This window comes from Dichomitus squalens (assembly GCF_000275845.1).
Source record: "Dichomitus squalens LYAD-421 SS1 unplaced genomic scaffold DICSQscaffold_33, whole genome shotgun sequence".
Lineage (NCBI taxonomy): Eukaryota > Fungi > Basidiomycota > Agaricomycetes > Polyporales > Polyporaceae > Dichomitus > Dichomitus squalens.
This window is the reverse complement of record NW_006766915.1, coordinates 71,563-84,336: the sequence shown is the minus strand read 5'-3', so window position 1 is coordinate 84,336 and position 12,774 is coordinate 71,563. Positions and strand designations below refer to the sequence as shown.

General features: G+C 55.4%; 5 protein-coding genes across 5 annotated transcripts; 2 read left to right on the top strand and 3 right to left on the bottom strand.

Annotated features, from left to right (window-relative positions):
* Positions 1 to 872: 872 nt before the first annotated feature.
* DICSQDRAFT_138858 (uncharacterized protein) lies at positions 873 to 3,782 on the bottom strand. The gene is made up of 5 exons (XM_007368202.1): positions 3,555 to 3,782; positions 3,161 to 3,496; positions 2,781 to 2,905; positions 1,243 to 2,735; positions 873 to 1,187 (listed from the first exon to the last, which is right to left on the bottom strand). The coding sequence occupies exons 1-5, from the start codon at positions 3,713 to 3,715 to the stop codon at positions 1,131 to 1,133; spliced, it is 2,172 nt and encodes a 723-aa protein (XP_007368264.1). The 5' UTR covers positions 3,716 to 3,782; the 3' UTR covers positions 873 to 1,130.
* A 561-nt stretch (positions 3,783 to 4,343) lies between these two features.
* On the top strand, positions 4,344 to 6,350 carry DICSQDRAFT_172458 (PRP3-domain-containing protein; the record flags this gene model as incomplete). Its single annotated transcript, XM_007368201.1, has 4 exons — positions 4,344 to 4,625; positions 4,691 to 5,531; positions 5,590 to 5,803; positions 5,873 to 6,350. 4 exons carry the CDS (start codon positions 4,344 to 4,346, stop codon positions 6,348 to 6,350), a joined length of 1,815 nt encoding a protein of 604 aa, XP_007368263.1.
* Positions 6,351 to 6,593: 243 nt separating this feature from the next.
* On the bottom strand, positions 6,594 to 7,298 carry DICSQDRAFT_128544 (uncharacterized protein; the record flags this gene model as incomplete). Its single annotated transcript, XM_007368200.1, has 1 exon — positions 6,594 to 7,298. One exon carries the CDS (start codon positions 7,296 to 7,298, stop codon positions 6,594 to 6,596), a length of 705 nt encoding a protein of 234 aa, XP_007368262.1.
* Positions 7,299 to 10,460: 3,162 nt separating this feature from the next.
* On the bottom strand, positions 10,461 to 11,281 carry DICSQDRAFT_138856 (uncharacterized protein). The gene is made up of 3 exons (XM_007368199.1): positions 11,007 to 11,281; positions 10,565 to 10,935; positions 10,461 to 10,510 (listed from the first exon to the last, which is right to left on the bottom strand). The coding sequence occupies exons 1-2, from the start codon at positions 11,189 to 11,191 to the stop codon at positions 10,569 to 10,571; spliced, it is 552 nt and encodes a 183-aa protein (XP_007368261.1). The 5' UTR covers positions 11,192 to 11,281; the 3' UTR covers positions 10,461 to 10,510; positions 10,565 to 10,568.
* An 85-nt stretch (positions 11,282 to 11,366) lies between these two features.
* DICSQDRAFT_89904 (mitochondrial ribosomal protein L16) lies at positions 11,367 to 12,343 on the top strand (the record flags this gene model as incomplete). Its single annotated transcript, XM_007368198.1, has 4 exons — positions 11,367 to 11,771; positions 11,816 to 11,871; positions 11,926 to 11,993; positions 12,064 to 12,343. 4 exons carry the CDS (start codon positions 11,367 to 11,369, stop codon positions 12,210 to 12,212), a joined length of 678 nt encoding a protein of 225 aa, XP_007368260.1. The 3' UTR covers positions 12,213 to 12,343.
* Between the last annotated feature and the right edge of the window lie 431 nt (positions 12,344 to 12,774).

Genomic DNA, 12,774 nt, shown 5'->3' with positions numbered 1-12,774 from the left:
ACAGAGGTCCCCTATATATACTACTGTACATCTGTGGCTACGTAGTACTATACAGTACATTCCCAGGATGCACAGTCGCACAGAGAAGCAGTGCGTACACAGCGAAGCTGTGTGTGTACCACATGAGTAGTACAGCCTCGGTTATTGCAGTAACCGGCTGTGCCGTTCCATATCTTGTGACGGCTGTGTTAGGCAAGCTGTGTAAACCAGCGCCTGTTCAACACCCATTTGTATGTATCTTACTCGGTCGTGCCGTTCCGTATTGTTATGTAGTATTACATGAATGGACTGCTGGTGGTTATAGACTAGATATTTGGCTCTGCGCAGTAACAGCATCGCTTTCTTACACACAGTAGCAGCACTTTTGGAGAAGCAATGTTTACGATATCAACACACCCGCAGATCCCACGCTGAACCTACCACAATTACTTCTCAGGAAGTTGTTGACCTATCGATCGTGCGTTGCATGTATAACGTTGATATGCTCTACATTATACTGATAGAGAATGTCGCTCATCATTGCAAACGCCTCTTTATATCTCTCTTGATCCCCCGCAAGCTAATGATACGTCCGGACTCGATACAGCGACCCGGATAGTTGATACTTAGGCTCTCTTTAAGAAAGTGACACCTCAGATCGCAATCAGGTGGAATGCCACATATACATCGGAGCTACGACTTATGATCTGCAGATGACCATGTCGACTCACACGAACGCGCGGGCTAGCCTAGCCACCAAGCGTTGAGTATGTGGCTGTGCTCTGATGATTGTACCTAGAGCGCTTGAATGCCATGCGCACGAGGTATTCTGACGACATGATATTCGACAAGCGAATGTGGTACTCTTTCATAGCGATGCGATACAGTGACAGGATGAGCCCCGTAAGAGGATAGCGGTGAAGACGCAAAACATCACGAAGAGCGAGTGAGCGTGGGAGCGATACAACAAAATGATAAGGGATGAGGTCAGAGACAATGGTCTGAGCATGCGCATATGAAACACAAAGGGAGAGTGAGCTCGAGTCGGGCAGATATTCGAACGATGTGCCGACATGCAACAGAAAAGCATGAAACAAGTAGTGGTCTACCAAGAAACGACGGTGATGATCGAAGATAGTGTGAGGGGCGAATCAGGCGGAACGAGAGAGGTAGTCTTGATATAGCTTATCAACGAACTGTGAGTCGGTCTGCGTAAAACTGTCAGTGTGATGCGCATAGCAACAAAGGATTACATAGACTCACATGAATGAGGGTGAGGAGCTCGCGAATGAACTCGTTTCTCCCAATATCCGGCTGGGCAGGCCCCTTCCCCAACAGTGCATTTAAGATAGCGTCTTTCGCAGCGACGGTATCCGGCGCTTGATCCTGGCTTGCTGCCAAAACACCGTTCACCGCTCCTGAACCGTTCACACCAGCGGATTTCCCGTTCTTGGTGAGTGCGGGAGCCTTTGGCCCTCCAGCGTGCGCCTTCGCAGCCTCGGCAACAGGCCCCGTAGCAGCAGCCTGGTAGGGAGGCTGAACCTGCGTCTGCGTCGGGATGTCCCATCCTTTCTCGATCTCCGCCTTCTCCCTGTCCGCCTTCTCTGCCTTCTCCCTCTCGTGCTCCCTGCGGCCCTTCCGCTCCCTCTTGTCCTTCTTCTCCTTTTTGTCCTTGAGGCGCGACGAGAAGATCGCGGGATCGCTCAGCGCGCGCGTGTCGGAGAAGTCGAGCTCCACGACGTCATCGTTCTCGAACGAGCGGTCGTCAAGCGGCGCACGGGGGTACGGCCACAGGTCTGAATTGGCCTCGAAGGGCACCAAAGTGCGTTGCCGCGGGGCGGAAGCGGACCCGGGTGCAGGAGATTGTGCTGCAGCACCGGTCAGTGGCACCTTGCCATTTGTGTTGGCGTTCGGGGTCGCAGTTCGCTGCTGTTGGAACTGCGGGGGGGACATAGGAGGCAACTTCACGCCACCCGCTGGAGGACGGGGCGTGACGTCGCCCGGGACACGCCGCGAACCGTTGACCGTGCTTGTTTCAGGTTCTGACTCGGATGAAGGTGCTTGTGGGGCAGCGAAGATTGGCATGCCCTTGCCTGACTTCGCGCCCGGGCGAGGATTGTATCTGCGAGGCTCGCCATCTGATGTCTGGTCGCCCTCGCTGAACTCGTTGTCGCCTTCGTATCTATGCTGAGCAGATCTACGCGATCCAACGGAACTCGGTGCGGCGGATGATGCTCGGGAATCAGGTGCGAGACCAAGCAGTGACGAGATGACGTCTTGGTTTAGGATCTGCGGCAAAGCCGAGGACGTCGGTTTCGGGGAGACGATGACGATCTCTTCAGGCCGAGGAGGCAAGGGTCCCGTGGGCTGGGCGATGGCAGTAGAGGAGGGTCCGGATGGCAAAACGGAAGCAAAAATCGAGTCGAGCAGGGCGATACCAGTCTGTGGGGACGGCTCGACGGCGGGCACAGACGCCGGTGGGAGAGCGGGAGCGTTCTTGGTCGCTGAGCTGTTCCCGCTGAGGGCTGCGAACAAGTCGTGAATGTTTTTCGGTGGCTCGGCTGCTGCGGCAGCAGGCGGAACATTCACAGACGGGGAAGGGGTGATCAGTTTAGCAAAAAGCTTGTCGAGCTCTGAGCTTGAGGCGGCGGGAGTCGCAGCAGCAGCAGGAGCCGCAGCACCACCAGATTGGACCGCAGGATTGACTGGTGTGCCGTTCGTCGCTACAGCGCTAGGTGCGCGGTCGCCATAGCTCCCTACATACTGAGCATACATACCACTGCAAAAGAGCACTCACGTACCTGCGGAGGCTTGATTTGACGCACGGCTCTCGGTTCGTAAGTGTGGATTAGGCGGTGGAGGACGGCCAGGACCGTATCGGTATTCCTCGGGGTAGGGTAGTCCTTGCTTAACGTGCGAGTGCAATCTATGACTAAGATGAGCATATGCGAGGGCACACATCGTGATACAATCGAAAAGCCATCATGATTTCCGAGCCCCGCCATGCCCTCGAAGTACGACCACACACGACTCGGGTGTTCATTGAGGCGCTCATATTAAGCACGACATACTTGAGGAATAGAACAAAAGATGGAATACAACACAGATGCCCGCATGATGACGCGGTAGTCCGTACAAGCAAAACAATGTGGAGGGGTTGACTTGAGGAAACGACACGTACCTCATCATAACCTCCTTCAAAGGCTCCCGTGCATCCGTTGCGAACATCCATAGACCAAGAGTAGTCGAACGACCCTTTTTCTCCTTGTCCTGGTTCTTCGTGAGCTCTTCTGGAGGGAGACGCCTGAGCAGCTCCATGTCGAAGGTTGCGCGATGCTCTGGAGGGATCGGGTAGGGGAGACCCATGTCTAGCCGGGTCTTTGTGAAGTCGGGGTAGAAGCGACACATCAGGTAATCCCCAATGATCTCCATGTCATCTTCGGGGTAGATTGGTCGGACATAATCGTCAGTCCCCATGCGGTTGAGGATGTAGAAACCATAAGGAGGATATGTGGATCTGCAGACTAGCCTTAGTCCGGGAAATCGAGAAGTTCGCGCGATTGAACACAACATACTTCTCGAATAGAAACATGCTCCCTTCATATCCATGTTTCTCCCATTTCTGCCCATTGTGATGGTAAAGACAGACGTGGCTGAACTGGTCGATGATAGCCGTTATGGTAGGTTCCCGTCGAAGTAGGACCTTCATGTTGCTCTGGTAGACAGCAGGAATCATGCCGAGTTGTCGTTGTGAGTTGTTTACTGAGGGTGTGAAGGTGCGTTGTGGAGGTGCGGGAGAGTTCTGTGGGTTTTGTACATTGGAAACGGAGCGGTGTCGACGAGGAGCCATGGCGAGGGGAAGGGACAAGATGCAGCGAAGGACTGCAGGGTTTCGGCAAGTGGGCCGCCTCCGGCATTTGACAACATTTCTGTGCAATATGTCAAAAGTAACGCCTAATAACCCCACTTATACTTATTGGTACAAACACGACCGTTATGTGGCCTCGACGAGCGCTCCACGTTCTCGCTCTCGCCCACATCCTCGAGTTCTCCTCCTGCCCGCTCCAGGCGTCATGAGCGACAGGAAACGCGGATACGAAGGCAATGGAGACGCTAGTACAGCTAAAAGACCGAGAAGGTGCGCATGGTCAGCTAACATCGTGCACAGTCATCTAATGCCCGTCTCGTTGCAGCGATGCCGTGAGTCCCATTCCTCTGTCTCGTGAAGGTGAATATGCTTCTTATGATGCCTTACGTTTGCGCTATAACCCTCTTGTGCCCGTTCAGACTCATTCCAATGGCACGCCTTCAGGTCCAGCGGTGAGTTGATTCATCGTTCTGCGTGGCACCACCCTCATCAATGCATGCAACAACAGCTGTCAGCGGATGCGCTCATTGCCCAGAAGAGGGCAGAGATCGCGGCGAAGATTGCGGCCATGAAGAAGGGCGCGTCTGCTACTCCTTCCGCCGCCCCCCGTCCTCCCGTGGTGTCCGCCGCCGCGTCGGTCTCCGCGTCTGCTTCTGCTTCTGCTGCAGCATCACCCTCCCCTCCTATCCCGGATGACATGGCGCGCCGTATTGCTGAGGCAAAGAGGCGTGTAGCGGAAGCCCAGAGCAAGTTGGCTGTGAAGGACAACCCGTACATGGTGCGTCGTAGCCCATGCCTTGTCATAGTCGCAGACTTGATCGTGCTGATTCACCCCACCCATAGTCTGTTCCTCAGCAGGGGAAGAAGAAAAATAGCAACGTCGTAACTCCCGAACCCACTCAGCAAGGCGCTGGTCTCAAGATGGCTGCCCACCCTCTGCTGCTCGACAATACACCTACACTTCCTCAGTCGAAGAAGGATCGATACAAGCCCATGCAGCCGAAGTTCGCGTCCATCAAGGCCAACGTCCGTAATGCCCCAACACCTCCCCCCGCTCCGACTCCTGTGGTTCCGATAGAAACGAAGACGAACCCCTACGCCTCCGCCGCTGCTACACCTGCCGCCGAAAGTGGGTTCGAGGGTGCACCGAAAGAGCGTGTCGGACGGCAGTTCCGCTTTAACCCCAAGGGCAAGTACGTGCAGATTGCGAATCAGGTTAGGCAGGAGGCCCAACTCGAGCAGCTCAAGCAGCGTATCGCGGAAAGCGCCAAGAAGGCCGGTCTAGACACCGAATTTGAGACGCTTGAGAAGAACATAAGGGTGCGTGGACTCGCGAATCCTGTAGGTGGTACGGCGGGTGCTAAGGTCGTATGGTTCTTGCAGAGAGATGCACCTCCTGAGGCGGAGTGGTGGGACGCAGCGCTATTGCCGAGCAAGTCGTACAGCGACCTGGAGCAGGGTTTGGCAAATCTGAACATTCGAAATGGCAAATCGCCGATCACCCTGTACATCCAACATCCCATCCCCATTCCCGCGCCTGGCGACAAGAATAAGCCCACGCACAAGCCGCTTAAGCTCACCAAGAAGGAGCAAAAGAAGATGCGAAAGCAACGACGGCAGGCCGAGCTGCAGGACAAGCGCGATCGGATCCGGATGGGTCTTATTCCTCCCGATCCCCCCAAGGGTACGTTGATGTCCTCCGTTGCTCACCTTTCCCGTCTGACACAGTGGTGTTGTTGCAGTCCGCTTGGCAAACCTGATGAAAGTCTTGACCTCGGACGCGGTGCAAGACCCGACCCGTGTCGAAGCTCGTGTCAGGCGAGAGGTCGCCATGCGCAAGCATCAGCACGAGAAGGCGAACGCAGAGCGCAAACTTACAGACGAGCAGCGGCGCGAGAAGATCGAAACCAAGAAGACCGAGGAAGAGAAGAAGGGCATCTACGGTGCCGTCTTCAAGTGCGTACATACCGCTGCGCCTTCAACTCCTTTCCTGCGCGCCTCGAGTACTGACGTGCGCTTGAATAGGGTGAAGACGCTCTCGGACCCATCGCACCGCTTCAAGGTTCGCAAGAATGCCGAGCAGATGAACCTGACCGGCGTGTGCATCTTCAACCCCCACTTCAGCATGGTCTACGTCGAGGGCGCCGCCAAGTTCATTCGCCAGTACAAACGTCTAATGCTTCACCGTATTGCCTGGACCGAGGCATCACGTGAACGTGGCAACGAGGATGTCGAGCTTGCTGAGGACGAGGAGGGCGAGGGCGGTGGGAAGGGGAAGGGCAAAGTCGTCGCTGCCGATAGCGGCGCGGACGGGCAGGTGTCACTGGAAGACAACGAGTGCTGGCTGGTGTGGGAGGGTCAGCTGCGCGACCGCGCGTTCAACAACTTCAAGCCGAAGAGCTGCCCGACGGACGCGATGGCCAAGGAGGCGCTCGGCCATAAGTTGGCTGGCTACTGGGACCAGGCGAAGAACTGGAAGCCGGAGGAGGAGGAGTTGTTCTGAGTGACGTTGACTTTATATCGTGGTCAACGGAGCCTTTTGGAGCCCGACGTGGGACGTTAAACATCGTCAACAGTGTCGCTTTCGTTGTCGTTGTCTCTGGTCTATGGAATCATACCAGCGAATGGTTAGGAATGCTATTTGTTGCGTGTATCACAATTAAATTAATTCAGGTGCCTTTATACAGTATCACTATTACATCGTGTGGTATTCTCGTCTTGTCCCTGTCCGAGAACCAAGCTAGTGCTATGCATGCCGTGTTGTCGTCTTCGTATCCGTTTCCGTGTCCGTATCCGTATCCGAAGGCCAACGCAAACTGTCTGTACTACTACCCCGGTCGTCTCGTGGGGGAGTTCTCTTGGGTCCACCTCTGGTCTCCCTCCCTACCCTCACGCCGACCATGAGCGTGTCTGCCGACTCCGGGTTGGGGTACGTGAAGCGCACTGGAGGAGTCGGAGATGCGGGTAAGTTGTCCGCTACACGCGCATCTGCCTCATACGCGACCGGCCTGCAATCACGCATGTCATGCGAGAACATCCAGTGGCACGTCGTCTCCCACAGCCCCATCTTCGCGGTGACCCCGGGGAGGTAGCGCACCGCGATGTACGCATAGTGCACTTTGCCCGGCCGCTCGTTTTTGATGACGTACTCGACGACAGACTTGCCAAGCGACTTGAGCGCGACGACCTCGCCCTCGATCTGCGGGTCGTATGTGTCGTAATGTGGGGAGGCATGGCAGAAGTCGCGGTTGTGATATGATGTTGGAGAGAGGCCGATGAGTTGTACGCGGAGTCCAACGGTAAGCGGCTTCGACGGGGGGATGGGTATGTCGTAGACGTGAACGAGGATGGGGGTGTGCTGATCTGGGGGTACGACCATCTCTTGATTGATCCATCGGCCGTAGATTCTGCATGGTGCTGAGGACGAGGAGGAGGTCGACGCTTTACTCATATGTGATGAGTGGTGAGCTCAGGATAAGAACGGCGGGCGCAGGTCGACCAACAAAGGCAGTATACTCTTATTGATCCCCTGTGGCCAGAAGGTTTTCTGTATATGTGGAAGGGCCAGAGCGCCTTACGTTGAGCGCGGCGGTATAAATTGACGTCGGCAGCAGGAGATTGTTGGGAGTTAGGATGATAGGCTCTACGGAGATGTCCATCGAGAGGTACACCGACGTGCGGACACGTTCGCCGTGACGTTGTGTAGCCATCGAGGGGACTGCAGAAGCAGGGTATATGGTGAGCGAGAAGCTGATGGAGGCATAAGCGTGTCTCGTCCCACGATCGCAACGGCTCCGTCAAGCCTTCTCCTGTGAGATTAGAGACGTTTGACGTATCTGTATTTCGTGTTGAAAATTCGGAATGATCTAAGCTGCTTCTGGTCTAAACGCCTCGGGGTGCGTAACCGTGTTGCTGAATCTGCTGTATCTTCGTAATCCGCACGTCTATAAAAACACGAGCCTCCTGCTGAGATATTCATCAGGCAAGAATGCGGTCTTAGGGCGGTGACCGGCGCCAGAAGCGTGGGCTTACCACTTGATGGCGTGTCTATGGGAATGCAGTATGTGGTTCATGGATGCGACACGCAGATTGTCATTGTCTTGTGCGGACCGAGCTAATCGCACAGCCTACTATGGGGGATGATTCGTGGCTACCGAAAGTATCGGTTGCCGAAGTTTGAGAGCATGTGCCTACTCGGGGGGTGGTGATGAGTAAGTTTTAGCTCAAACTTATCATGAGTACCGGAAAGAAGTGCCAAAGCTCCCTTTCTTGTCATTGCTCTGCCAGAAGGCTGTGCACGCTCTAAGCATACTGGGCGTGTGGAAGACAGCTCATCAAGGGCCCGCTGGCGGAATCACTGCGGATGTAATTTGAATAGGTTGCTGAGATGCACGAGACGTCAGGCGTCGGCGGTGTAGTCTCGCGACTATACCCGGGACGCAGGAGGCTAGGGTGTAGGCTCCCTTGGGCATAATTCCTTCGTTCTTCGTTCCCGGCATCGTGATCCGTTGTCCTCTTCGTGTGACGAGTCAATTTCGTTCTATTTGGACCATAAGATGCATCTCGTCCGACGATCAGGAAGAGGAGCAGCAATCGGGGTAAAGCATTCTATAACGCAACAGGGTTCATGCTCAAGACTCAGCATACAGTGGCCACTATCAATGAGGAGAAAGGAGCCTACGGACCTGGACGGATTGGGTGATATTGCGCCGCCAGATACTAACAGATCTTCGCTTCGATATCAACAGCGTAACAGCGGAAGCAATGCCCGGGAATGTAAACCGGCTTGGTGGTTCTTCGAGAGCGCCTTACGTGTAGAGAGTGCTACCCGTGTGGCGTCGGTAATGGGAGACTGTTGGCACCAAAGAAGCTGTTCCTCTTCCGACATCTGGCAACTCGATGCGCCAGCAAATCCACGAACCTTCGCACGGGTGTCTGGCTCTCATTATCAGTCAAGAAATCTCTGAGCGGATGACCCACAGCCTACACTGCTCCACGGCTTCGCTGCCCGGGACAATCAGTTGGTGCGCTAGAGGCAAGATCGTTGGTCCTGCAGCATCGTGGCGAAAGCCCATGCTGAGATCCAGTCGGGAGACATGCTAATATCTGGAGTAGACGTGAGCTCATTATACTTATCGGGGATGTGTTCTGGTGTGACATCCGGGATGCTACATAGCGTTTTCGACACCTCATGATCGCCGCTCTTCCTTCCCCCGCGCGCGGCGCCCGACTGGCGACGAAACGCCTAGGGCTGTCTAGGGCCCGGGGTCGGCAATGTTCGTGGTCGCCGCCGACCTGGTATGATCCCGACGCTCGAAGATCTAAGGCGACGATCTGGGAAGGGGCCACCAACCGTCGCAAGAGCCTGCCGGCTGTGGGTGGCTTGTTGCAAGTCCCATAAACGTCGTGGTAGATGAGATGCACAAGACTCGAATGTCTCTGCAACCGTGTTCGTTTGTGAAGTCTCGGAAGGTACCTGCAAAAGGGTTGTCCATGTGCGCCCAAGCCACCATGGCTGACAGACTTTCCCCTCGGACACCACGGGCGACGCATGCGGGAGTCGGGTCAAGGCCATCGACCTTCCTGCAGCAGGGTCTGGACGACTATAGCGGGGATCCATCCGGAAGACGATGAATGTTCACGAACCGACCGAACGCCCTTGATATTTTGGTACGACTTCGATGTACGGCACTGTCCGCATGACCCTTGGCGGCGCAATAGGGATGCGCTATCCTGCGGGTCATCCCTCCTCCTGCGAGACAAGCAGGTTATATGTTCTTGAAGATGGCAGAAGTTGGTCTGGGCGGGTCGTGATGATGCCAGGCGGGGTCTGGCCTACTGATCGCGCCTTGCTTGCGCTTCGATTCAAGGTTCCTGGAAAGCCGAAGAGTTTCGCGTGGATGAGACGGTGATGAGGGCTTCATGAGAGTCTGGTCTCCCTCGCAGTCCCACCGCGACCGCGTCCAAGACATGGTTGCGGTCAAGGATAACCTGTTCGGGAAGGAAACGGAAGACTTGCGTGGATCGTGGCCGCGGACGTGGTCATCCTTTTTTCCAGCCATTCAGTCGAGTGCAAGAAAGAACGAAGGACGGCTCCCCTGCACGGCTAGGTCCTAGAGTTTTTGCGCAACAACCCTGGCGTGATCATCAATCTTGAAGAGAGGCCAGGCGCAACCAAGGATGCAAAGAAACATCCCGACCTCGCCGTATTCTCGACTTGCTGCGCTACGGACCTTACATGTCTTCATACTGGAGGAGGTCCCGGCATATTCCATAGATATTAGGACGGGTTTGAACGGTAGTACGTGGGGCAGCATGCACCAAGTCTGATGCGAGCGACCTCGGGAACATATTCCACATAGAACCTGCGATAGGACCGTGGACGCGAACGAAAACACAGGCGTTAGCGACTATCGCGTATTCCAAGCGCCTGGGCTCTGCGCGCGTCCGGAAGCAGACATCTATAGTCTGCAAAAAAAAATACATGCTTGAGTGACAGCGGCGCAAGGCTTCCTCAAACAGTCAGAATAGCCTGGTCGTCTTGAGCATACCTAACATACTGGCGCCGACGCACAGATGGACATCTGTCGACGTGAACGAAGAAGATGAAGCGGGAGGAACCGATTAACATAGGAATGTAGTAAGGTATAGCACAACATCAGCCTGTGGCATGACGTTTAATCATCCATCCTAGCCAGTTCGCGCCACGAAACTCACCGAGTCATGAAGCGCGCACCCTCGCCTCCTTTTTCACCTTCTCAAGCTCCCTCATCCACTGCACGTCCCGCACGACCTTCTCCACCCTCGCCCTCTGCCTGCGCTTGTTCAGATGCGAGAAGTCTTCCCCGACGCCCACCTCCGCCCCGAACGGCTTCTTCTCTGGCTTTGGTGGTTGTTCCGGCTCTTTCGCCTTGAGCTGCCATAACCAGAGCCACTGCGGCTGTCCAGCGAGAAGTGTTGTTTTTTTGGACTTGACCAGGCCAATGTGTAGCTTGTCCGCCTCCTCGGCGGAGAGCGTCCGTTTCAGGTGGACCTTCTCGACCTGTCCCGCGTCCGCCAGCTCGGGGAGGACGACCTTCTTCAGGTACCTGTGCGACGTGCATGCAGCGTATGTGTGAGCGAGCATGTCCGAGCGGAACGTGACGGGACCACGGCGCACCTCATAGAGGGGATAACGTAGTCCTGGTCCGCATCCTCGACTGTGTTGGTGAGGTTTTTCTGCTGGTAGTCCATGCTCTGTTTGTAGAGCTCTTGGATCGTGAGACCCGACTGGTGCTCGCGTATGAGCTGGAGCACGAGGTTCCGCGCGTCAGGGGTGGCGCGCCTGACAACGAGGTGCTTCATGGTAGGTGGAAGCCGGTGCCTCATGCTCATGATGGCACAAAGCAAGTCGGATGAGAGACAAGCAGGGACTGTAAATGTTTTGGGTGGCCGCACTAGACAGAGTGACAAGAGGCGCGCACGGCGCGATCAAGAGTCCTTCGTGAATTCGCGCCGCTTACATAAGCACACGTCCTCCATGTTCTCTCTGCCATCTGCCCGGTCTCTGCTGGCGGCCGTGAGGCCCTCGACGTGGTCATCACCCTTTGGGGCTGCTCTCAATGCTCCCTCGCTGGCCTTGTCGCCTGCGTCGTTGGTGTTCGCACGCCAACGGCATCAACTCGCCCCGCGGCAAGTCAAGTTCATCAAGAGACACAAGGGCGTCTTGCCCATCCCGGTTGGCGGCTCGACGAAGGGCACGACGCTCGCGTATGGCGAATGGGGCATTCGTGTGAAGGGAAATGGGATGCGCATTACTGCGAAGCAGCTGAAGAGTGCAGACGAGGCGTTGCGGAGGAAGCTAAAGCCAATCAAGGGCGCGAAGGTATACATGCGGGTCTTCCCCGACATCCCGGTCTGCATTAAGGTTCGTAGTCTTCGCCTGGTGCAAACGAAACAGTGAAGTGTGAATAGATATATCTTATATAGGGTAATGAGACCCGTATGGGTAAGGGTAAGGGTTCTTTCGAGTTCTGGGCGACTCGGTACGTCGCACGTCACGTATGCTGCTATCGCTATCCTCATGCTTCTCCTCATAGCGTCGCGCCAGGACGTGTCCTCTTTGAACTGGGAGGCGCTCCCATCCGTGAGGAGCTGGCACGAGAAGGTATGTGTCCGTCTATGTGAACGCCAGTAAGCCTTCTTAAATGCTGTCGCTCCCCTTCGCATCCACGTAGCGCTTCGTCTTGCATGCGACAAGCTCCCTACCTCCATGGAATTCATCGACCGTAAGGCACCCCCGAGACTCGGTAGCCTTCTCCTCTATCCCGAGCTTGTCGCGGAGGCAGACCCGTCAAAAACAATCGAGCCCACTGCTACCACATAGTAGAGCCGTCTGTAGTCTACCCCTACCGCTCTAATAACATAGTTATCCCACAGCACCACTCTCTGTCACTGTCTTAGGCTTCGCTCGCTGTCCAACATAGCATTGAATGCTTATTATCGAGTAGCGTACTTCTTGTGCACACACCTGTTTATTGAGTGTGCGTAATGTCATAGCGCTCACGTTCTGAGTGGCTAACTCGCGAGTGGGATTGCCACATTGCGAAAGGGCGGCGGTAGCAATTTCCCACTGCCTAGAAAGGCAAAATTGTGGACGGCCCGGCTGGTGACGGCAACGCGCCAAGCATGCGACAGGGCTTTATCATCAGTACTGGCAGCGGCAACTGCAGTGCATTTGAACCACCAGCTCTGTTCTCCCTGTCCTGTTTGCGAAACGTAGCCTCTCAGTCCACCTCAGCCGATAAATCTAGGGAACCCGGACCTCCCCGTAGAGTTCCAGAAGACATGGCTGACCTCCCGACAAGGATGACGCTGTAAGTCCGCGCATACCCTGTACGGCTGTCGTATGGCACAACCGGCAAGCCATTTGTTCTGATCTGGTATAG